Raw genomic sequence first — 26649 nt, 5'->3', positions numbered from 1 at the left:
TGGTTCAGAAAGTGAGTTAAAAAAGTTTCCGAAAATTTCAATGTCAAAACCTGTAGGAGCGTAAATGTTTACTATACAAAAGTTTAGAGAAGCTGTAATGATTTTAACGGTGAGTATTTCCACGTCCGAATTTTGAGGTACATCGTAAGGGATTATGTATGCCGACAAATGATCGGGGATTCCAATTAAAAGGCCCCCTCCCAGTCTGCCTTCCCTGTGAGATCTAAAAAACCTTTTTTTATAGAAACTAAAATCTTCTTCAGCATGAAGAAAAGTTTCTTGAAAAATCCAGAAATCTGAAATTGAGAAGGGAGGAATACCAAGCCAGATTTTTTTATTCCTAATACTACGGCAATTCCACTGAACAAAACGCATCCTAATAAATTAAACGAACAGAAAAGGAAAAAGCAATCTGCAAACTCTGCAAGAGGTCAACCAAACACCGGGGTGACGTACACACACAAAAAAAAAAAAAAAAAAAAAGAAACCAAGCATTTGGGAAAGATAAAATTGAAGCAGCGCTTTGCAAAGAAGAGAAACAAATAACAAGCAGTAAAGTGGGAGAGGAAACATAAAACAGCAAAAAGGAAACAAAGCGCAAAAAAAAGATTATTAATCCGAAGTCCCAGCAGGGCCACCAGCGTCCCATTGCATGGGTTGACTAGTAGAACTAGCGAAGTTTTTCGAAGCATTAAGTAAAGCTTTTTTCTTCCTGGATGGAGATTTAATTTTTTCACCTTTGTCAATCACATGAATTAACTGTTGCACCATAGACTCGACCGTCTTTTGAAATATTTCCAATAGAGCATTGAAATGTTGCTCCATCTTTTTGTTGATGTTTTGGATGATGGATTCCATTTTGTCGTTGAAATGTTGTTCCATCTTTTTGTTGATGTTTTGGATGATGGATTCCATTTTGTCGTTTAAAGATTTTTCAAAGTCAATGGGTTCCGTGTTCGATCTAGTAACAGTCGCATAAGTTGTATTAGAAGATGCATTAAATATGCGTCGTGCTTCCCCCGTAGTGAGGTGGTTACGACATTTTAGATCCAAAATTTGTTGTTCTTTGACGTACAAGGGACATGCTTTAGATGTTGCTGCATGAGAACCTTGACAATTAATGCATTTAACTGGGTTTTGACAATTTCCAACGTGTTCTGTTCCACATAATTGGCAAACTTGGTCTTTCGAACATATCCTAGATGGGTGTAGGAAACTGTAACATTTTGAACACTGTCTAGGCCGATCAATAAAAGGTCGAATTTTCTGGATTGTAAGCCAAAGTTTAACTGAATCTGGAAGAGAAGTACCCAGAATTGTTACGAGAATTGGAGAAGTTTGTTGTGTCGAATTTTGTTTGACAAAACGTCTCATCTCTCTGATTTCAATATCGTTAAACTGTCGCAGTTCATCTGCAACTTCTTTGAGTGGAACACATGTGGGCATATCAATAAGCAGAAATCTAGAAGTAACTCCTTCCCAAATAACGTTTGAAGTAACCTTAGTATCGTTAATCTGCTCTAAGCTAAGAAGTTGTTTTGCGCATCCCGGATCCTTTGTAGTAAAAATTAGTTTCCCTTGCCGGGTAAATCTCATGTTCATGATATTTGAGTGTCTGTCGATATTTTGCTTTATGAAAGTTTGCATCAGAATGGGGTTTGTGCGCGGTATTTGAGAAGAAGCATTCGCATTAGAAAAAATAACGTTTATTTCCTCGTAATGTTTCTGACCTAAATTTAGCACAAGGTCCTTGGCAGGTTTTTCATTCAAAAAATAAATGTCAGTAATTTGAGGCATCGTGTTGAAGGCGAGAGTTTCAGAATTCAATTGAAAGGACTCATCACTAAAGTCTTGCACTGATACAAATGGGCGACTCAGCTTGCAATGAAGAAAAAATTCACAAAATATAAAGGAACAATCTTACCTCGTACAAAATGAATTTAGCAGAGTAGAAATATGAAGAGAAACAAATAAAAAACTTGTCTAAGCTTGAGAGTAAGATGCAAAAACAAAATCCACCGTAAAGTATTTTTAAACGCAACTTTGCTTTTTTATAAACAAAAGACCGTTATCATTATTTAGGAATTTTTTTGTCAATCTTTAATTGCAAGATATTAATTTAATTGCATTGATACTATTTAATTGCAAAGTTTTTTTTAAATGTCTTATTAAGAAATTTGTAAGTTTTCTAAGGAATAAAAATTTTTCTCTCTCAAAAACTGTAATGGTAAGGTGTACATACGACTTGACATTTAAGCTTGAATATTATATCAAATATTCAAACTGAAAAATGGAGTTATAGCAACACACGCACATACACACGCAGAGAGAGAGAAACAAAGAAAGATGGAATGAAATACTATAAAGAAGAAAGATGAGCTAAAAAATGAGAAAATCATAAAAATTACAAAAAAAAAAAAAAAAAAAAAAAAAGTCAATAATTTTCTAAATTTATTCAACTCATTTCATTGTCACATTTTCATCTTGAAAATTATAAAATAGCCAACTTTACTGCAAAATTAGGTAAATTGAAGACAGTTTTCGTGTTTATGAAATCTACTGTTACTTTGACTATCATAAGTCTTAGAGAGCATAAAATGTGATCAAATTAAAATGATGGACGAAAGTATAAAAAATATTGCATAAAAACTAATGAAATATAAATTTTTAAAGGGAAATCGAGTCATTTTTTAAAAACTGTTTCGTATAACAGCAGAGTAAAGTAAAGAAATTAAGTAATGTTACGCTTCCTTACCTTGTGGTCTGTCTTCGCTTTCGTCGAGAGTTTATGAACTCTCCAGATTTTTGAGAACATTGCACCGTAGGAAAGGGTGAATCCAACCGTCAGAAGCCAAGCCCTCACCTGCACGGGAGAGACGAATTAACAGCAATTTAACCATTCTAGAATGCGATTTTATGTGAGCAAAGATCGACGATGTCCTTCTGATGTGCCACAGCTTCTATAACTGCGGAAAGCAATTCCGGGGAAGTCTAAAGGAGAACTCTTCAGTCAGATTTGACACAAAGATTTTGCTTTTGAGGTCAACTAAATTAGCTAAACAAAAATTGATTTTCACTTACTTTTCATTTTCTCAGAATACAGTCGTAAAATGTCAGAATCAGTTCGAATAAATATATATCTATGAATGGAAATGTTTTCTCTTTCAACAACTCTGAAATCTAATTTGTTGTATACTTTTTTCTTGATATTTTTTCTATCTCCCTTTGGCAACCATCCGATTCATTTGGAACATTGGTTGTGTTTAATTTCAATTACATCTCTCTATGCACAATCTGATGTTCATGATTTCCTCAACAAAGTCTTTTTAAGTGTTAAATTGAGACATTTAATTAAACTATCTAATTTTGTTAAATTTATATGGAGTCTGTTTATCGGAAATAGGCATCTTCCAAATGGAATCAAGTCTCATACTATCAAAAAGTCATTAAAAATGTAATTGTCTGGATAATCGATTTCAAATCACATGTTTTCTTTTGTGGTAATGTTATTTCACATTCTTATTCTTTTTATTTAAATTGCTGCGAATCTTCCCCCTTTAAACTTAAAATAGTGGGAAAGAACTCACACGATCAAATATTTGTTGAAATAATGAAAAGACATTTAACAATAAAAGTAAGGAAATCATTGCAGAAAAATCGTTGAAAAGTTGAAAGTAGTCAAAATTCAGAGAAGCAGTGCACAACTAAATTTCTATCATTGAAAAGAAAATTTGTAAGATTGTATAAAAATCATTTTAGTACAATTATATTTTCAAAAATTACTTCAAATTCTTGCTTAATTATCAATAAACCAAAATTTTAACCTTCCGAAATGTGTGTGTATCACAACTGGTAGCTAACTCTAGATCAAATGATGTAACGCGAAGAATACCAAGATGCGCACAAACACATCTCCCTTCTTAATTAGTAGAAATTATTACAAATGCTCTCCTAACAGTGAACAGGATCGGTGATGTAAAAAAAAACACCTCATTAATTTTCTTTAGAAATTAAAGATATTTGTTTATTTCCCATTATTAGTCAGTTTTGTCCTTCCTCCGAACCTGTCCAAGACGAATATGTGCCAACCGTTGGAAATCACAAACTCATTTACAATTTACAGCTATTATTTAAATCGTAATGCCGAGTTTACACTCGGCCAGTAGGCAGGGCATGCGTAGAAAGGCTGAAACGTGCTGTTCGGTCGATGGCAAGTAATCGTCCCGACGGGACAGTAACATGTCGCTGTATTGTATTTTTTTTTTTTTTTTTTTTTCCTTGTTGCGCATGCGTTTGTAGAATTTGGCAAGTCTTTTGGCGTAAAATAATTGCTAGCTTATCATAGATTGATTCCGACATTTTTTGCTCTTTGTTCTTTCTGTGCATTTTTTCATTTTGTTTGCCATTTCTTTTTTATAGTTTTCCAAATTTAGTTATGCTGATCTTTTTTTTATTTATTTTACCATCCTCTTTTGTGTAAATATCCATCATTTTAATACGATACGCAGTGAAAAAAGAAAAATTCAGGGACGCCAAAACGGCAATTTAAAGCTAAGCATGGAATGCCTGAATCTATCATGAAATTGTGGCAAACATAAATCATGCCCTTTCTGCGCATGAGCTGCCTACTGGCTGAGTGTAAAGCTGGTATAACTTTACAAACTCCAAAAAAGGATTCGAAATGGACGTAAAAGGGGAAAATAGAAATTAACGTAGGTAAAACGGAAGCAGTTATTTTCCACAGAGGAACAAGAGATATAAATTTTCCACAAGTGGAAATAAATAAACATCAAATTCTATGGTTTAAGGATAGCAAAAATCTAGGAGTTACCCTTGATAGAAAATTAACTTTTAAATTCCACCTTCTAAAACTTAAAAACAAATTCGGAGGAGCAACGCGTAAATTCTTCACCCTAATTTCTCGGAATTCAAAAAGGAATAGGGATGCAAAGACGCTTACTTTTACGGCCTACTTGCATCCAGTACTAAAATATACTTGCCCTGTCTGGGGTTGCACAGCTAAATCTAACTAAAAAATAGTTGAAGCTCAATATAACCTCACAATTAGAAAAATAGTCAATGCAAAATGGTTTTGAGAAATACCGACATCAGGAAGGCACTGGTATACCCCTCCTTTAAAAGAAGTTAATAAAAAACTAGCAACTAATTTCTATAAAAAAAAAAAACTAGACTCACATGATAATGAAAAACTCACTAAAATAACCCGATATAATCCTGACCCCAAAATCAAAAGACCCCTTCATGCTCTATTAATTTAATATACTTAAAAATATTTATTTAAATTCATCCCCCCCCGACCTATGTCTGTCTTTCTTGTATACCTGAAATGTCACAAAGAATAAATTAATAATAATAAATATAAACACAACAAAATCAAATCTTGAAAATAATATTCTGTCCGGACAATTCACTCCATATGCAAGCAGCCAATGGGAAAGCAGATCAATGCAACCATCCTCACCCTACCCCCCATACCACCAAAAAGAGAAAACAGATAACCACAAGCCAAAAAGCAAGCTCCTGATTTGCCCTCCTAGAACAATGGGTTATCCTCTGCCTGTCGCCAAAAACTGCTAAGATCCTACTAACCCCACTCGTCTCTTTCTAGTCATCTCTGATTGGCCGCCGCTCAACTTCAACAGTCTTCACCAAGGGGTGAAAGTCAGTCTCGCCATGCCCTAGTTAACATCAGCAAAGTGTGGAGGCAGCTCATCTCGGGCGGGTACTCCATCCACCTTGTCATCTCACAAAAGATATTCAATCACTTAAAAGGAGTGAATGGTGCCTGGAGTACTCAATCGCTTCCCCTCGCTTAACTTGCAAATGAAATAAAAGCGGCTGTTTTGTCTTTGCACTGTGCCACAAAACTGCCTGTCGAGAAATCTTTGTTATTTGGAAAATCTCGGTTCTCACATAATAAAGGGGTAAGAAATAAGTAAAGACATTTTAGTAATTAATCAGTACACACTGAGACCTGAACGCGTAGCACTGACAGATCAATTACATTTGATACTTCATAAAAAACACGCACGTATTATTGCTGAGTTGATTCGAAGTGAGTAAGAAGGAACTTCTCACCTGGCACAGGTGGTTGAAGCTGGCCTCTCCAACAAACTGTCCGTCCAAGCCGAGAAGACAGGCACACAGGAGACAACAGATGATCCCTACCAACATGATATTGTTACACATGGGATGAGACAGTGCAATATACCTGCAAAGAAGCACGGTTCACCTCTATCTTAATATAACCGATAAACCAAATAAAGTTGACACGTTGCGATTTTTTTTTGCACACTGTTAGAAAATATTACAAAATAAATATAATATTACATAGCGACAGATAGTACAAGTTACAATTATACAAATTATTACCATCCTGTGAAAAATATTTAAAGATTTTTTTAAAGAAATTACAAGAGTTTATTATTTTCAGCTTTACTTTAGAATCACTTATATTTTCCCTAAAGTGCGATTCATGGCTCGTGGCCTTCAATGCGACAGTCTCTTTCTGTACTAGTAATAAAAGCGAGTGTGTAGCTCTGCGCTGATTGTGTGTTGACCCCGTGCATTTGATTTAGAATTATCACATTGGGAACTGAATATTTTGGACGCGACATCCAGCTTTGAGCGAGATCCTCAACAATATTTGAAGTTTTCTGATCGAGAAAGTGAATAGTTTCTAGTCACTTGATAAAATAATCCATCAATCCGTTGTTGTTTCAATGTTGTTTCCGGTGTTCTTTACAGGTATGAGCATTTGATTTAGAATTAGACTTCCTGAAATAATTTTCTTATAAATAATATTTTTTACAAGATTCTTTATGAAAGAAGCAACTTAAAAGACTGCTTCTTTTAATCAAGAATTAAAATATCATTATGTAAGTTCAACTTCAAATGATGTGATGACTTTTTGTGGCAATCTCACGATTAACATTAACGATTATGAACACACATTTGAATGAAAATTCGTTAACTCTTAAATAAACGAAAATAGTTGCGCTCTATCTTAATAAACAATTTGTATCTTAATCACGGCAAATTAGATGTTTAATGTTTTTGAGATATCAATATGCATGTAAACACTAACTGGTTTTAGTGTTGATTATTGCTCTTATATTTTGTAGATATTTCCAGCTCAAAATGTCTCCTTCTATGTCCTCCGTCTCTGTACATGGAACTTAAAATTCTGTTAAGGTTTTGATTCTTTATAAAAGAATCTATTTACTAAACATAAAAGATTTCTTTTTCTGAAGAGAGCGTATAAATTAATTTTTCTATCGGTTGGCCGAAGAAAACAGAATTAATGTTGCTAAAGTAAGCTGTGTTTAATATACAGAAGAATCACAGGAAACAGAATTTCTAGCTGTTTCGAAATATCCTCAAAATATTTTCTTCTTAAACACAAGAATCTGAGAGGCTAGCATAGACCCTGATGAATTATTCTCACTACACCCTCTCAATCAGCAGAGTCTCATGGATTGAGCATGAAAATAAACACTTCTCTTCCTTTTTTCAAAAACTCTTTATAGATACAATCAATAGAAATGAAGCCCATTTGTAGAACATCCTCACTCTGGGTGCAATGGGAGTGTCATTAAAGGAATTGGTTGCTTTCTACTAATGTATAGAATGTAACAACTTTCCCAATAGGAGAATAATAATGTGTGTAATAAGGATCATTGCTTAATCATTTTGTTTCACTTTTTCATTTATTTCCTTATATTTTTTTTATGCAAAAGAAAAGTGATAAGAGCATTGCTTTTGGGATAAGGCTGCAATGTCGCACATTCGTTGTCTTCTTAACATTAGGATGTACATCGGATTTTTCAGGCAACAACTTCTAAAATCTGTGCGAAAAACCGACATTGATAATTGATCAGGGAGCACCCCCGCGTGTAACAGTATCTTTAGAGACATTTAAGAACGCAATAAACAGAAAAAGTGCTGGATTGCTATGGTTATGCTTTTAGATGCATATAATTTTGAACCCAAAATGCTTTGATAATAAGATCTTGGATATCAAAATAAGTGCAGGAAATTTAGTTGGAATCGAAATGCAATCAGTTACTCATCGAAATACTCAGGAGCAAACTGTTTAGTCAGAGGCGACGAGTACACAATGCAATTATTTAACACCTATCAGAGTGGGATAATACAACACTTTAGATGCAACGTTATTTTAAAAGACAGGTCAAAATAAATCACAAATACCCCATAAAAAGTTTGAGGAGAAACTATATTGAGTGTTCTTTGCAAATAATTCTAGAACTTTGTTTTAACAGTTGATCCTAATTGTCAGTAATTGTGGAATAGAAACAAGTAGTTTCCGATGTATCTTTTTTGTTTTTGTTGTATATATATATATATATATATATACAGAGTGTTGCCGAATTCAACCGACAAATTCAGAAGGGTGATAGGAGGCATCAAGAGGATAAAGAATCGCCATACAACATGAGGTCCCAAACGACGTTTAGGGGGTAAAAATCGCAAAAATATAAGGTGTCGGCAAAATTTTGGAAACTGTAAAAAATTAATAAAAAAATAACAAAAGATATTTCAACTATGAATTTTTTTTAAGTGAAAGCACATTCTTAAAGGCTATTTTTCATGTAAGTAACATGCCTATTTGGTGAACCAGGGGGTCCTAAATTATTGAAAACAAAAACGTAGTTTAGAACCCTTATCTTCAAAAATATTAAAACTTTAAGAGAAATAAAAGCTTGAAAATATAAGGAATTTTATACTCTTTAATTTGATATAAGTCTGTAGTGTGAAAACTGAGGAGGTTTTAAGATATTCAAGAAAAACTAGAATGTTTGCCAGGAAACATCGCTGCAACATCGGTACCGATGTTTACAGAAGGTGTTGCCAAATTCGAAAGGTAAATGCAAGGATTTGGAACAAGGCAGTCGAGAAGAAGAAGCTTTCTCGTATCTAAATTTTCCATGCATTCGAGGAATATAAAAGCAGCGAGCATTGCAGAATTGATGGTTCGAGGAATATAAAAGCAGCTTGTATTCATTAAAGAGGAGTGCAGAATTGATAGTCGAGAAGTTTCATTCGCAAACATGTCTGAATTCACGAATGACGAATATGCGGATATGCATTTAATTTATGACCGAGCGGACGGTAATGGACGACTAGCACACAGATTATACTAATAGCAATATCCAAGTAGGCGTTGTCCTCACCACAGCACCTTTGCAAATATTAATAGACAGTTGCGGGAGACAGGATCCTTCAAAATAACGAGGCCAAATGCAGGGCCCAAAAGCCTCAATGGCGCAAAGTACCTTGTTTTCTTACAGCACGTCCTTCCGGATTTACTGCTGCCATTGTACGCCAGAACATGTGGTTAATGCATGATGGTGCAACAGCGCATTTTTTAAATTATGTGCGTAACTGCATAGATGATACATATCCTGAGACGTGGATTGGACGTGGCGGACCTGTTGATTGGCCTCCACGTTCCTCCACGGACCTTTATCCTTTGGATTTCTTCTTCTGGGGACATATGAAATATCTTGTTTATCAGACACCTTTGGATACATTGAAAGATCTCATAGCACGGATCGTCGTCGCTTCTGGGTAAATCGCAAGCACACCTGGTATATTTGAGCGCGTCCATAGTCCTTTAAACGTCGACGTCGGTTGTGTAATGACCTTCGCAGACGCATCATTGAGCAATTTTTATAAAAGCTTCCCATCGTCTCCTTTCTAATGTTAAAATGTATGTGCTGTAAATGTATGCGTATCTGTATTCCAGCAAATAAATTTTCACCGTCGTTTGCGAGTTTATATTTCTTTGAAAATTCTTATCGCCTTGATGCATACTATTACTCCTCAAAATTTTTCAATAGAATTTTGCAATACCTTCTGTAAACATTGGTGCCGATGTTGCAGCGACGTTTCCCGGCAAACAATTTAGTTTTTCTTGAATATCTTAAAACCTCCTCAGTTTTCACACTACAGACTTATATCAAATTAAAGAGTATAAAATTCCTTATATTTTCAAGCTTTTATTTCTCTTAAAGAGTTTTAATATTTTTGCAGATAAGGGTTCTAAACTACGTTTCTCGTTTTCAGTAATTAAGACCCCCTGTCTTAATAAATATCTTTTATTATTTTTTTATTAATTTTTTACTGTTTCCAAAAGTTCGCCGACTCCCTACATTTTTGAGATTTCCACCCCCTAAACGACGTTTGGGACCCCATGTTGTAGGATGATTCTTTATCCTCTTCATGCCTCCTATCACCCTTCTGAATTTGTCGGTCGAATTCGGCAACACCCTGTATATATATATATATATATATACTGTTTGAATAATTGAGATAAATGCGAAAAAAAAGATTTTTTTCTAAAACCTTAGCTTTTAATCATTACATAAATAGTCTGATAAATCTCTATATTTGTACGAAATGTGTCTTCCTTAACAGAAATGACTTCTTCAACACGTCTTGGCATTGACTCCAACAGTTTGGCGTAATATTTCTATATATTTGATAGAATTCATCATGCCTTTAAGAGGAATGCAGCTTCCAGTGCTATTTGTTGTGAAAAAAACCCAAAACATCTGTTTAGAAGGGTGTTTTACAGTCTGTTGGATAGGATCTGTTCGCAGAGTTTCACTTCGTCCAGCTGCACTTGATTCATATCCCTGAACAAGTAAATGTGTTTCATCACTGAAAATCCCCTTCTTACAGTCGTTGACAGTCCATGAACAGTGTCTTTGACCGACGCTAAAAGTGTTTTCAGCATTTTCTGAATAAGAAATTGTTTTTACTCGGTCTTGTTACCTTACGGCACACTTTCAGAAGTTATTTCCGTATAGTTGACGCCCTCGCTTCAATACCATAATCCAGTAAATCCCTAAGAAGATTTGTGCTTGTCTTTCTTGGGTTATTTTCTATTTCTTATTAGAATTTATTAGTTCTTTGAATATTTTTCCGTTTGCACCCACATTTTCCTTTTCTTTTTGGAGACAATGACCTAAATCTTGAAATGTTTTTAAAATTCGCGAAACACTTGATTTTTCCACACCAACTGCTTGGTAGTCCTATCTGTCATTCATTAAGAGCGATTATTTTAGAAGCTTCCTTGGAGTAATAACCATCTTTGGACAAGCAAAAGTAAAACGTATTACACATATATTATAACCGCCATTTGCCACGTTGAAAGACTCACAAATGAACTACTGATACACTAAAGTCGGTATTGGATGTATTTGTAATTTTAATTTTAATTATAATTCTATTTATTTTATTAGTTCTATTCTCGTGTGTTTTTGTTTTCTCTGTGTTGTCTCTATGTTTTTTTTATTATTATCCTTTAAATGTGTGACATTGTATCTGGCAACCAATGCAATGTTCAATTTGTATTATGTTCTTGGCTACGACTGTTATGTGGTTTTATTGGCTTGAGCCGCACTCTGCTGCAGGCGTTTCTGTAACACTTTATTCTAAATGTGAAATTAAACGTGTTTGTACTTTTAGAAGCTTTTTAATTTGATCTGTAACTATCATTTGGTTCCCCAGGTGAGGACAGTTCAGTGGAAACTGCCTTTAACTGTCATGTTGCAAGTATGGATGCTGTTCTGACAGATAAGTAAACACGCCTCATATTTCAAGCTCTTCTGGAATTTATGTAGTGAAAACTTGTTGATATTTAGTTTGTTTATAACTCAGTTTTGTAATGAGTATATTGAGCGAAGAAGACATTTAAAAGTTCAGAGGATGAGCTAAAGCAGCTTTAACCCATTTACAAAATGGCTTTAATGCTCCATTAAGCCTTACTGAATTAAAGGCGCGTTTGGAGGAAGTTGAGGAAACATATAAAATATTTAATGAATACGATGCAGCTTTACCCGAACAAGATTCGGAAATTGCCGAATTCGAAGCAACATTTTTCGAAACGAAAGTGATATATCAATCTGCCATTGAGGCTGTAATGTCCTGATCTGGACTGATCAAATAACGAAGCAGAATTTCCAGACAATTCTTTATTTTACAGCCTTATATATACAAAAAACAACTTTTTCTAATCTGGGTTAAATAAATAGATATTTACACCTGTAGTAGGAGATACAACAGTCAAAATCAGAGGTTTTTCTTGAAACTCAGTTCTTTATCTCGTCACCAAGACCATTCCAGGGGTAGTTTCTCAGACTCCGAATTCGTGGGCGTAGTCCAACAGTTCCTGCAATTCGTTTCTTCTCTCCTCTCTAAAAAATTATCTCCGCACTTTATTTCGGCGACAATCTCCGCCTCTTAATTTACATTGGTCATTTGAGCTCTCCTTCGGCCAATCGGGATTCAGCCATATGCTCTCCCAGCGGCGCCAGTGGGTCGTGGGAAGGTTCTTTCACAAAGAGAAACATCTATCATCCAGATGTTCGGGCACCCCTTTCTCTTTGAAGGTATTGTCAATACCTCTGGGACGAGGAATTCCATATGTGGTCTTTCATTGTAGTAGCTAATGAACAGATGCGAGACCACCCAGGTGAAAAGATCCACCATCTGGCTATCTCGAGGAGTTTACTAAGTAACAGCGACGACACAATGAATCAGTACAACACAATGTCTTATCAGAACTGGGAAACGGGGAATGTTACAAGGCCTTGAACAGAGTTGCTCCGACTGTTAATCCCACGCCAGGTGGGGCGAACTTTAAACTGCCACGTTTAAACATTCCTATTTTCAACTGTAAATATACCGATTGGCTCAATTTTAATCTTGCAACGGTGCATAATAATCATTCGTTGGCCAATATTTAGAAATTTCAATATTTGATAGGACTTTTACATGACGAGCCAGCTAATATCATTAAGCATATTCCGATTTCGGAAACAACATATGTTGAGGCATGGAATAAATTATTGTCCCGGTACGATCGTAAAAATCAAATAGTTACATCACTTGTAAGAACATTCCTAGAACAATCCAGTGTAATAAATCCTGACATCCCTTCTAGAGGTATTGATCCTAAACTTCTCCAGAACTCATCTCTTTGGTGGCATGGACCATCATTCTTGAAGTTAAATTATTAAGGGGATTCAAGTTAAATTGGCCTCTACAATCTTCTATCAGTAATGAGACTGATAATGATGCAACTGTCTTTGCTGAACAAGGACAAAATCTATATTTTGTACTACAGTTCAGTTAACTAATGACACTGTGGACAATTTATTTCAAACCTGTTTTTCTTTATCTAAAATAGTGACCCTCGGGGGGGCACCTCGGAATGAGGATGAGATGCTTCCGGCATGGTGGTTGGATCTCGCCACCCTGGAGGGTACACTAATAGGTGGGGGATCTGGCTCCTCCCATCGATGACGGGACGTACTTCCTTCGGGGAGGGTTGTACCGTGGCCGGTGACGGCCCTTAGGACTCAACCACAGTTCCCGCCAATTGCTGTTGCGGCGGTCCGGTCATTCAGTTTTATGGTTTAAATCCGTGTGCCTTAGGGCGGGTCGGAGAGTTAGATGGTTGACTTATCTAAAATAGTAAATGCAATCTCTTTTTATTTAAGATTTATTTCTAGGTGCAAAAAAAAACGGATGTCTGCAGTTGATGAAAATATGTTGCCAAATTCATCCTTTGTTCCTCCATCAACAAATGAAAGGCAGGCAGCTATGAAATTAATTATTAAGTGGATTCAAGTTGCATGTTTCAGAATGATTTGAAATTGATTAGGAACGATTTAACTTTAAACCCTAAAAGTGTTTTGAGTTCACTCTCTCCCTTTTTTGATAATGATGGTATTTTACGGGTGGGAGGTCGATTACAAAATTCTGATTTGGCTTTTAATGTTAAGCATCCTATGATAATTCCAGGCGAGCATAAATTTGCTTTTTTACTTGTTAAGCAATATCGTATAACGTATGTGCATGTCGGTTCTAGTTTACTGGCTAATCTTTTAAAACAAAACTATTGGATTGTAAAGGGTAAGAAACTTATTCATTCTTTTATACATAAATGTATTGTCTGCCACAGATATAAATTGTCATCAAATAGTCAACTAATGGGAAGTCTGCCAAAACAAAGAGTAACGCTTGAAAGACCATTTCTTAGCACATGCATTGATTATGCCGGGCTTGTCATTTTAAAATGTTACAAAGGTCGTTGCCTGAGGATCGCAAAGGGTTATATCGCTCTGTTTGTATGTCTAGCAACCAAAGATTATCATATTGAGGCAGTTAGTGATTTAACGGCTGATTCCTTTATTGCAGCTCTTAGGCGATTTGTATCCAGGCGATGTACGCCTAAATATTTATTCTCGGATAATGGCACACATCTTGTGGGTGCTAAAAGAAAGCTATCTGAGTGGCATAATATTTTGGTTTCACTTAACAGTAATGAAATTATTGTAAATTATTTGGCTCAAACCGCAATCGAATGGAAAATGATTCCCCCTGCTTCTCCCCACTTCGGTGGTTTGTGGGAATCTGGAATGAAATCTATAAAATTTCACCTGAAATTAATAATTGGAGAAACCAAGTTAACATTTGAAGAGTTAATGACTCTCTTGACTCCAATTGAGGCTGTTTTAAATTCTCGGCCTTTGTGTAAAATGAATCATGCTGATGTATCTCCTTCAGATGCCTCGACCCCGTCCCATTTCTTGACTGGAGATGTCATTGCTAGTATTCCCGAAAATAGTTCAATAAATAATGTTGAGCCCACTATTTTGAAATGATTGGAATTGTTACAACAAATGAAGCAAGGTTTTTGGAAGAGATATTATAAGGAATATTTACATTCTTTACAACAGAGATATAAATGGAAGGAAAGAGTTCCAAATGTGTTTATAGGTGATCTTGTATTAGTCAAGGAGGACTACATGCCTCCTGGTGTTTGGCCATTGGGTCGTATTTCTGAGATTCATCCTGGCAAATATGGTAACGGTAGAGTGGTAACAGTGAGGACTGTTAATGATTATTTTAGAAGACCTATTGTAAAACTGGCACCTTTGCGATTGTGTCAAGAATAAGTCATTCTTGACAGGGTGGGAGTATGTTGGATGTATTTGTAATTTTAATTTTAATTATAATTGTATTTATTTTATTAGTTCTATTCTCGTGTGTTTTTGTTTTCTCTGTGTTGTCTCTGTGTTTTTTTATTATTATCCTTTAAATGTGTGACATTGTATCTGGCAACCAATGCAATGTTCAATTTGTATTATGTTCTTGGCAACGGCTGTTATGTGGTTTTATTGGCTTGAGCCGCACTCTGCTGTAGGCGTTTCCGTAACACTTTATTCTAAATGAGAAATGAAACGTGTTTTTACTTTTAGAAGCTTTTTAATTTGATCTGTAACGATCAGCCAGTCAGACGAACTAATAACACACTAAGACCAATTATAGTCAAAGTCAATCCGTCACACTATCTTTAGGCAGATATAACTGACTTGAGGTGGTTCGGAGCCTCACTGTTAACCACATACCAACTCAGACAAGAAAAGCACATTTGCCCCAATTAATTCTAACAGTATAGTATATATATACAACAATAAAATGAATACTCAGTATACCAAACTAAAAGAAATTTTAATTATTAATAATGATAAGATAATCAAGGCGAGACATATTTTCGCTTTATTAGTAAACTAGCCGCCTTTGGCGACCAGCCGGTTCGCCAATCTTAATGTTCATTTAAATTTTAATAATTAAATAGGTTGAACCGGAGTTTAACCCCCTTCTTCGCCCAGTTGCGGTAACGCAGTATGACAATCTTTATTATGTACTATAATTGAATACCTTCTCCTTTGCTTTTGAACATTTCGCAAGACCGTTGTTGGCGATTTTTAAAATTGCGCCACGCAGGGGGTTAAACTCCTGTACTATTAAATATTTTACGCAATTCCAACTTTAATAGATTCTTCATCAAAATATTTTAAAACTTCAAATTTTGATAGTCATATAATTCACTCATAATATTATAAATGCCTTCAGTCATAACGTAATATGTATCTCTAATTTTCTGTTACCTCTCGTAGAATTTATGTTTTAAATTAAAGCGTAAATGATTAATTTGCAATTAATATAATAATATTTTTTACTGAAACAAAGCATTTTTTTAATAATATAATTACTGATAACAGAGTCACTGAGCGTTTAAACTTTATGGGCACTAAAGAATATCTTTCTTAATTTATGTAATATCTCAAGAATTTGTCAACAAAATTTTCTCAGATTCATCATGAACACATCGATTAATTAACAATGTTTCATTTTAAATGCATCAAACACTAAGAAAATAAAATGAATCGTTTAAAATAATCGGTCGATGTAATTAAACGATGTAGTTAAAACTATAAGCATATACAAAAAGATATATAACTAACATAAATACAATTTAATTACAAAAGCATGCAACTAACCTAAAAATAATTTAAATCACTGAAAACAGGTTAAAAAAAACTACTTAAAAAACGATGTACTTAAAACTATAAGCATATACAAAAAATATATAACTAACATAAATACGATTTACTTACAAAAGCATGCAACTAACCTAAAAATAATTTAAATCATCCGTTGATAGTGGTTGTCCTGACAACAATCAGAACAATGCGCATGCATGAATTTTCATCGCCAGTTGGGTAACGTAAATGCGTGAATTTTTCTACGCCAGTTGGGGTAACGCTATGCAGATTATACATTTTTAATTTCCTTTATTGTGTGTTATTTTAATTCAAAAGTACTTCAGAATAAATCTGAAACATGGATTAATTAACAATGTTTAATTTTAAATGCATAAAACATTAAGAAAATAAACAGAATCGTTTGAAATAATCCGCCGAAAAATGTTAACCCTAGCCTCATTACTGTTGGGAGAAAAGAAAGCTGAAGTCTTACTCATTTGGCGGTGGGGAAAATGGAAAATTTTTTTGGCGGGAAAATTAGTTTTTAATTAATAATTAAAAATTTAATTTAAAATTCAAAAAAAGGGACCCCCAGGTGCACATTCCCGACCTCTAAGGTATACATGTACCAAATTTGGTAGCTGTATGTCAAATGACCTGGCCTGTAGAGCGCCAACACACACACACACATTGAGCTTTATTATAAGTATAGATGAAGAGGACAGACTGACCTTGAATGTCTAAATATGGTGTTGAAGATGAGCAGCCCTAGTGCCCAGAGGATGCCGAGTCCGGACACTGCGGTCATGCCAATAAAGAGACTCAGAGTAACGGTGCGCAGCACTTTCTTGATGATCGTGCGGTCCGGAGGAGGCTTGCCGTCTACAAAAAAAAAGAAAAAAAAAAGCTCATTTACAGGGAAAGATTAAAAAATAATTAAATATAATAAGTTCTTGAATATTATTAACAAGCCACTCCGATGTGGTTCAAACAATGTTCAAAGTCTTACTATTATACAATTACCACTATTACATAATAAAATTAATCTTATCAGGTTTATTACATTCATGTCTGCTTCATTAATGATAGTTTCGCAGATCCAGATGTAATATTAGTCGTAACGTTAGGTGTGAAGTCCGTTTTACTTTCATCTAGGCTTCTATGTTTGCCTAAAAAACTCGTCGTTGTAGGATGCCTTGCTTGTTTCACTCTTTTACTATCCCTCCCAGACGGAGTGATCTCTGCACTTTTCGGAGGTTTGCCTACTTTCTCCCTCTCCGAAAAGTCCCTTTTATCTTAAAATAACTGACTAAATTTTTTGCTGCTCAAATGAGAATTCGTGTTTCTCCCGCAACCATTACTCCAAAACCTGTTCAAACAGTACCGATTCCGTGTACTGCTTAACAGATAGTGCCGTCCATATGTTTGATTCAAAGATAACGCCAGGTCGTCACCTATTGGCATATGCATTATCTCCACATTGCAGTAAGCTTAATATGGAATGATTATTTTTTAAAATAATATTTTGAAAAGAAATTCCTGTCGAACAATAAATAGAACTGCTTCTCTCAGATAAGTTAGGAAAAGAGTCATTAAGCAATTAATTATAAATTATTGTAAGCATGCACACGTAAATTTCAAGATTCGATTAACTTTAAGTGAATTTATTTAAGTTGGAAATATTTACCTGTCCATTTTTCTTTCTTCAGCCACGTTAGGTTATCTGTTTGCGTGTCATAGTAGCCAAGCAGGGTATAATTGCCATCTGCATAAAAGACAGAGGAATCATTTACTGCAAAATAAATCAAGAATTGATGACAAATGACAAAAGAATGAACCACAAAACGTATCGATATTTCTTTTTATCGGTTTAGCCAACGGGGCGGGGTATTCGTAAATTTTTAATGGGCTAAAACTTTTCAATTTCAAAAATCCGGAAATTTTGATTTAATTTGTGCTATTTTTTTCCATATTTAACTTTTTTTATCCGAAGAAAAATTAAGTTTAACTTTAAAAAAATGTAGGCCTTCAAAGCTTGATTTGTATGAGCTAATGTAAAGACGGCCCCCCAAAAGGTGGGAAAGTTTTTATTTTCTTAAATAGATCATCCACACATAAACTTCAAAATTGGAGAATTGCATTCAATAATGTGGTGGTTCAGGGATTTCAATATAACTTAAATGATCCTAATAGTCTATTAAGTAATTAATAAAAATTATTGTTAGATTTTTGGTTAGATAAAAATTATTTTTAATAAATGAATTTCCCAATTTTTGAATAATAAAGATTAAGAAATTTTAAAATAAATTTTGGCTACATCCTTACTATTGTTTATAAGGATTTACATAATTATGTCAGAAAAATCTGTTGCTAAATTGTCAGTTAAAATAAGTACATATGTAAGGATTGCTTATTGGTATTAATAAAAAAGCAAAATAAAACTTGCTGTCCTGGTTTTGTATCGAGCGAAAGGATCAGTAATTTTTCCCTTATTGTTTGTATAATTATCAAATCACGCAAAGACGGAGGATTCACACAAAAGGGAGAAGTGTGTGAGAGGAGAATAGCAAACAAGCAGTTTGTTATTGATGAAGAGCTCCCTGAGGAGGCAGTGGGACACTCCCCCCCAGAACTGCCCGACGTGAGTAAAATTCAAACAATTTAATGAAGAAATCAGAAAATTTGATATCTTTGAATAAACACGAAAGAGCAAGTATTAAGCCTCAGACTGATTTTCATAAATTGAATGAAAAATACCAGAGTACAGATTTGGTTGGAGGAAAAGAAATCCATTATTTTTAAGTGAATTTCAAGACTTTATTTAACATGTTTCGGATTACAAATTTAGGTCAAATATGCATCGTTTAGTTCCATAATGTGTTGCCATTTTAAAAGTGTCTTCTTAATGCCTGTCTCATAGAAGTCTTGGTCCCTATTGGCGAACATCTCTAGTATTCAATTTACACAAGCTTCTCTTGATGTCAATTTCTTATCACTATGGAATTTTTGCAATGCAAGGAAAACATGGTAATCGCTTGGTGGGAGGCCCGGAATATATGGTGGAGGCATCAAAACTTGACAACCTAGCTCCCGTAGTTTCTGGCGAGTCACTAAAGGCGTGTGTGACAGGCGTTGTCCTAATGAAACACAACACCTCTCCTGTTAGTCAATTCTGGAGTTTCTGATCAATCGCTAGCTTCAAACGATCTTAGTTATTGTCAATAGAGATCCGAATTTAGTGTTTGGTCATATGAAAGCAACTCATAATAAATTCGTTAAGTTAAATAAATAAACGTTTTCATATGCGACCCATTCTCATCCCTAGGCACCATCAGTTTAAGAAATGGTTAGAGTTTGCTCCGTTTGGCCAAGGCTTCACAGATGGAAAGTCGATCCATCATGTTTTTTGCGTGTGTGCGTGTATGTGTTAATTGTTGTGGCACCCAAACATCGTTTCTTTTTGAGTCCATTTTTGTACAAATAGTTTAAAACTATTTTGTGGCCGATTTTTAGCTCCTGGGTGATGCTAACATGCCGGTCAACTTTGATTTCTGTGATTTTATCGACATTTTTTGTGACGGGCCTATCTGCGCATATTTAAAATTAAAAATACCTGAACGGAATCGACTAAACCAAAATCGCACGTCATTGGTTGTTACAGTATCGGGACTATAAACTCCTTTCACAATTTCAGCCTCACGGTTTGCCTTTTTGTAGTTCTGAAAGAAAAACTGTAAAATATACAGAATTTTCTCTTTGTTGACTTCCATTTTTAACACTCCGCAACTCACACCTGAATGGATAAACAAACAAGCAAAAAAAAAAAAAAAATCCCAGCAATTTTTAGTGCAAAATGTCGCCTTTAGAACGAGCAGAAATCTGAATGGTTGGATCGGTACTAGGGATGACGTATATTTTACGAGCGGTTATTACGTAACCAATATCATAAAGTCACAAATACCAGTGATCAATACTTTTCAAAGAGGGGTGTGATTCAAATTCTTGATACGATCTTACTGGTGATATTTTGATTACAGGTTTTGGATCACGATAGAAAGTAACAATTGATACGATCTGTCCAATGGAAGCTCTCGAAAAAAGACAGAAAAGGAGAAATCTTTGAATGGGTTGAAAAGTGAACGGACCGGTTATTCTTGAAGTTATGGTATCATTGAATTGCATATCACTGAAATTTATCGGAGCGGTGACATCACTGGCAAGAGTGAAGTCGCTGCCCCACTTCATGAGAGTGACCTTGACTTTCCGATATTCGCATTTGATGATGCACTATTCCATACAAATCATTTTTAATTGCTTGTGACATGACTTTGTGCATATAGTCTGTTTACTGCTGGCGCCATCTATTGGTAGAATATAGAACTAAAGTAAACATTTTAAAGAAATGACATATATATTTAATTCAAATTTTTCAGAAAATGGTTTACTCCAATAAAGAAATTAAATAAATAGTTTTGAAAAAAAAATCAGATTTAAGAAGTAAGCTGAAATAGATAAATTAATTCAATCACACGTTACTTAGTTTAGTAAATTAAGTATTAAATACAATTAATACATTTTATATATAATACTAAGTAATAATTTTTAATTAATATTATGATTAAAATAACAGATATTTGGAACAAATATTTAAAAATAAAATAGACAAATTATTTGTTATTCAAAAAATCGTGGATTTTGCATCTCTAATCGGTACTTAACAAGATATCGCTCACTGCAGCAATCTATCGAAAAATAATGGATTTATTTTCTCCCAACCTAATATTTATGCTGACAAACTAAAAAGTCACTTAAAGCCGCTACTGTCAAAAGCATGCTGAAGTGTGAGGCTTAAACCATGTATCTTTCTTTCTTTTAATAGGAATGTTGCCCTTGAAAACTCAAAAAGCAAAACACCGGGTGAAACTAAAAATTCCAATCATAGCCAAGATTAGTTTTTTTTAAAGATATATAGACAAGTCAAAAATTAATTTCAATAAGTCATTTATGCAAACATAATGCTCTGCCATGTACAAGCAGAAGATAGTTTTGAAATTCTTTCAAATGTTGTTCTGAATATTAATGAAGATTAATTTATTTCTTTTTTTACTAAGGAAAACAAATCTCCTTCTAATTATCCTTAAAAACTTAAAAATTTCTAGCAGGATCTGAAACTTATTTTAGAAATTTTGTATTCATTTATCCAGAACAACATATATCCAGAAGATATGCATGAGGCATTTTAGCGAAAATTTAAAAAAAAAACCGCCAAATAATTAAAATGAAGCTTCCATACCTATCATTTGTTCTACTTGGGTCCAAGCGATTCTATCGCCTTTTGAAGAGAATGCCACGTACCCCTGTGCAGAGAACAAATAATTAGTAAGTTATTATTCCAAAAGAATGAATAATATTATTTAGAATATTTTATAGACGCGAATAAAATGCGCAAGGAACTTTATTCAAGGGTAATTTTAAATTGTTCTGTACAAGCATTAATATAAAAATTTACCCCATTTCTTCTTTTAAATTAAAATCACCGGCGAAATAAAATAATTAAAAATAGAAAAAAATATGTAAAATTTCAACAATATGTTATAATTTCAGAATTGCTATGCACTGAATACTCTGCAATTTTCCAAATAAATCAATTAAGTCAACGTTATTTTTAAAGAAAATTAGCTCATTTTTAGAATTACAAGAATTATTTTATTGCCAGTGCAGAGGATGGCCGTAAAGTATGTGAGTTAGGTTTGAGCTAAATATGACTTCCGATTTCTCAGTGGGCTTGATATGAAAATGATACCGACAAAAATATATTTAAAGAACACAGATAGTGTTATTTCATTAGCCTTGTGGATTCAAAACCTGAGACCGTTGCCCATCACATGCGTATCATCCTCTGTAGGAGTTTTTTTTATAATAATACTAGCCGCCTTTGGCGACCAGCCGGTACGCCAATCTTAATGCTAGCGTCCTCTTCGACCCTTAGCCACAGGTGGTCAATCACTGACCTTCCTCCTCATCGCCCCCTACATTTATCAACCGGTTTTACTAGCAGCGAGTCAACACTTTGAGAAAACTTTCTCAAAAAATCTCAGCATTCCTGCAAATGGGCTTCCCACAACAGAAGAAAGGCAAACACTTTTAAACTTTAAATTTTTGGCAAAAATTGTCAATTTTCAACATCACATTTTTCAGTATTTTAAGATTATCTGGCGTCATCAGTGCTGAGTTTAAGTCATTATTTTCAACTTTCAGATTCTTTCTTAGTTCTGAGACTTCTTTGCATTCCTTTAAATAATGGTAAACAGTACCGATTTCTCCACAGATGCATTTATTTTCTCATGTTCTTCCAAATCATTAGAAATATGCGGGAAATGTTCCATGTCCTGATATAATTTGGATCATCAGTAGATAGTTTTTTTTTCTGGGTTAGGAATAAAGTTATAAGTTACTTTTCCTTTTTGGACATATACCATCTGTCAAATGTCTTGCTCTCCGATCGGAGAAGTTCTGGCGTGATATAATCACATGGAATGAAAAATTGTTGCAGGAAATAATCTTGATAATTCCAAATGAAATAAAGCGTCACTTCTTCATAAATTATTCAGGCCATATATGTTTCATTATTCTCAAAGCTTTCGACACAGTTCATTGTAATATCAAAAGGATTACCTAAAAATATTTCACTTTCTTTCTTTCACTATATCTCTCTTATATAGAGAAAGTGTCATCACACTGGCATTTAACCGATTAACTAGCCAGATACCTTTCCCAAGTGGATTAATCTTAATATATATAAATTACGTGTCACGTTGTTTGTCCGCGATGGACTCCTAAACTACTTAACCGATTTTAATCAAATTTGCACACCGTGTGCAGTTTGATCTAACTTAAAAGATAGGATAGCCCTTTTTTTTGAATTTTTAATTAAAATTTTAATTATTAATTAAAAACTAACTTTCCCGCCAAAAATTTTAATAATTAACTATTTTATGTAATTCCTAATTTAATAGCTTCTTCATTAAAATATTTTAAAACTTCAAATTTCAATTCACTCAGAATATTATAAAGGCCTTCAGTCATAACGTAATCTGTATCTCTAAAATTTTCTGTTAGCTCCCGTAGAATTTATGCTTTAAATTTTAAATTAAAGTGGAAATGATTAATCTGCAATTAATATAATAATATTTTTTACTGAAACAAAGCATTTCTTTTTTTTTTTGTAATATGCTTACTGAAAACAGAGTCACTGAGCATTTAAACCGTATGTACACTAAAGAATATCTTTCTTAATTTATGTAATATCTCAAGAATTTCTCAACAAAATTTTTTCAGATTCATCTTGCGCAGGTATATTAATTAACAATGCTTAATTTTAAATGCCTCAAACACTAAGAAAATAAACAGAATCGTTTAAAATAATCGGTCGAAAACATGTAAAAAAAATTACTTAAAAAACGATGAACTTAAACTAACATAAATACAATTTAATTACAAAAGTATACAACTAACCTAAAAATAATTTAAATCGAGTTCGCTTCCGTTGAAATGTAAACAATCATAATACAATGCGCATGCGTGAATTTTCAACGCCAATTACGGTAACGCACATACGTGAATTTTTCTACGCCAGTTGGGGTAACGCTATGTAGATTAGAAATTTTTAATTTCCTTTAATCTGTTTTATTTTAATTCAAAAGTACTGCAGAATGAATCTGAAAGATCGATTAATTAACAATGTTTAATTTTAAATGCATCAAACATTAAGAAAATAAACAGAATCGTTTGAAATAATCGGCCGAAAAATTTTAGCCCTAGCCTCATTGCTGTTGGGAAAAAAAACCCCTGAAGCCTTACTCATTTGGCGGTGGGGGAAATGAAAGGATTTTTTGGCGGGAAAGTTAGTTTTTAATTAATAATTAAAATTTTAATTAAAAATTCAAAAAAAAGGCTATCCTATCTTTTAAGTTAGATCAAACTGCACACGGTGTGCAAATTTGATTAAACTCGGTTAAGTAGTTTAGGAGTCCATCGCGGACAAACAACGTGACACGTAATTTATATATATTAAGATTAGTCCACTTGGGAAAGGTATCTGGCTAGTTAATCGGTTAAATGCCAGTGTGATGACACTTTCTCTATATAAGAGAGATATAGTGAAAGAAAGAAAGTGAAATATTTTTAGGTAATCCTTTTGATGTTACAATGAACTGTGTCGAAAGCTTTGAGAATAATGAAACATATATGGCCTGAATAATTTATGAAGAAGTGACGCTTTATTTCATTTGGAATTATCAAGATTATTTCCTGCAACAATTTTTCATTCCATGTGATTATATCAAGCCAGAACTTCTCCGATCGGAGAGCAAGACATTTGACAGATGGTATATGTCCAAAAAGGAAAAGTAACTTATAACTTTATTCCTAACCCAGAAAAAAAAACTATCTACTGATGATCCAAATTATATTAGGACATGGAACATTTCCCGCATATTTCTAATGATTTGGAAGAACATGAGAAAATAAATGCATCTGTGGAGAAATCGGCACTGTTTACCATTATTTAAAGGAATGCAAAGAAGTCTCAGAACTAAGAAAGAATCTGAAAGTTGAAAATAATGACTTAAACTCAGCACTGATGACGCCAGATAATCTTAAAATACTGAAAAATGTGATGTTGAAAATTGACAATTTTTGCCAAAAATTTAAAGTTTAAAAGTGTTTGCCTTTCTTCTGTTGTGGGAAGCCCATTTGCAGGAATGCTGAGATTTTTTGAGAAAGTTTTCTCAAAGTGTTGACTCGCTGCTAGTAAAACAGGTTGATAAATGTAGGGGGCGATGAGGAGGAAGGTCAGTGATTGACCACCTGTGGCTAAGGGTCGAAGAGGACGCTAGTTTGGGGAATCACTCAGTGTTATGGACGAACTATGCTAAAGGCCACAACAAATCCTGTTGATACTTCCTCGCTCAGTTGTGGCGGGGTGGTCAGCTGTAAACAAGAAGAAGGAGGGCAACATATCCTCGATGGGAGGGGGCAAAGAGCACTTCTCTATTTTATCGTCAAAATGAAAACAATAATTAATTACATTATGAAGTAAGGGTAATTAAGAATTTAATAACAAATTTAATTATATTCAATGATTATCTGTAAAATTAATTATTTGTACGTTTCTGGTTTATGGAATCGACGATTAATGACATAAAATAATGACCTTTAGGCGATCAGGTGTTTTCTTACTATCTGTTCATTTCAAGTAATTGGCAAAATCAATGAACTCATGCCCCAGGTATAATCGTAGATATAGATTTCGGCAATTTTTATTTCTTATACAAGTAATGACATCTAGATGCGTTATCAATCGTCCCCTTCTCTCAACCATGGTCTATTTTCGAGAGAAACCTCCGAAACTCTATTTCTCTCTCTCAGTATATTTTCTATGGGAAAAAAACCTTTACTAAATTTCCCAGTCACAGCCATCAAATAAGATATCTAAAGTGCCGATTTCACCAATTGTTACTTAATATGAAGGCTCATGATTCCTCGATACGTCATCAAGGATCTCTGCCCCTTCCATTTCCATTTTCGAGAGATATGGCAATAAAGAACTAAGGCGGAGGTCTCAACCATTGGATAGATGTCAGCAATTCATTTCGTCAGTTTGAAAACATTACAAAGCAATTAAAATGCTGTATCATTAGCATGCAATTATAATTTAAAATGGTATTTTCTTTTAATAATATTTATTTCATCAAGGTGTTCGACGTGACTATATTAATACCATGAGGTCGCCGAATTGGGCTAGAATTAACAAGATTCATTTAGTTATGTCAAACAACTTCGATGAATGACATCTTATCAAGCAAAGATATGATAAAAGTATAGTTACACTATTATAAGTAAAAAATACGCAATAATGATGAAACACTTTATAGATTATCTACATTTCAAAGTGGAGAAATTGTCAAGTAAGTGTGGAAATTTGGCGGAATGAGTCGAATGGTTGAAATTTAGGGCTGTATCAAAGTTTTATTTGATGATATCTCTCAAAATAGAGAGCATGAAGAGAGAAGAAGACGACCATTGATGATGCATCTAGGAATTATAATCATTGATATGAAACAAAAATCTTCGAAATCAGTAGAATGGTTGAGGTTAAGATTCCTTGTCTTGGGTTTTCCCCATATACAATGTGATAATGCCTTTAGTGAGATAGTGCCTTCTCTCGAAAACGGAGGGCAAAGGAGAGCAGGGGACCGTT

At 34.1% G+C, this 26649-nt stretch overlaps 1 protein-coding gene across 1 annotated transcript in view; it reads right to left on the bottom strand.

The window, feature by feature from the left end:
- Positions 1–26649, bottom strand: part of LOC129971487 (gamma-aminobutyric acid type B receptor subunit 1-like) — a 74533-nt gene that overhangs the window by 21629 nt on the left and 26255 nt on the right. The window contains exons 8-12 of the mRNA XM_056085305.1: positions 21682–21745; positions 18076–18153; positions 17120–17270; positions 6100–6232; positions 2756–2863 (exon numbers count right to left, since the gene is read on the bottom strand). Of these exons, the coding sequence (XP_055941280.1) occupies positions 2756–2863; positions 6100–6232; positions 17120–17270; positions 18076–18153; positions 21682–21745 (534 nt within the window). The remainder of the gene's footprint in view (positions 1–2755; positions 2864–6099; positions 6233–17119; positions 17271–18075; positions 18154–21681; positions 21746–26649) is intronic.

This window comes from Argiope bruennichi, chromosome 6 (assembly GCF_947563725.1).
Source record: "Argiope bruennichi chromosome 6, qqArgBrue1.1, whole genome shotgun sequence".
In the NCBI taxonomy this organism is placed as follows: domain Eukaryota; kingdom Metazoa; phylum Arthropoda; class Arachnida; order Araneae; family Araneidae; genus Argiope; species Argiope bruennichi.
Note: the sequence above shows the minus strand (reverse complement) of the source record. Positions and strands in the feature narration are given on the sequence as shown.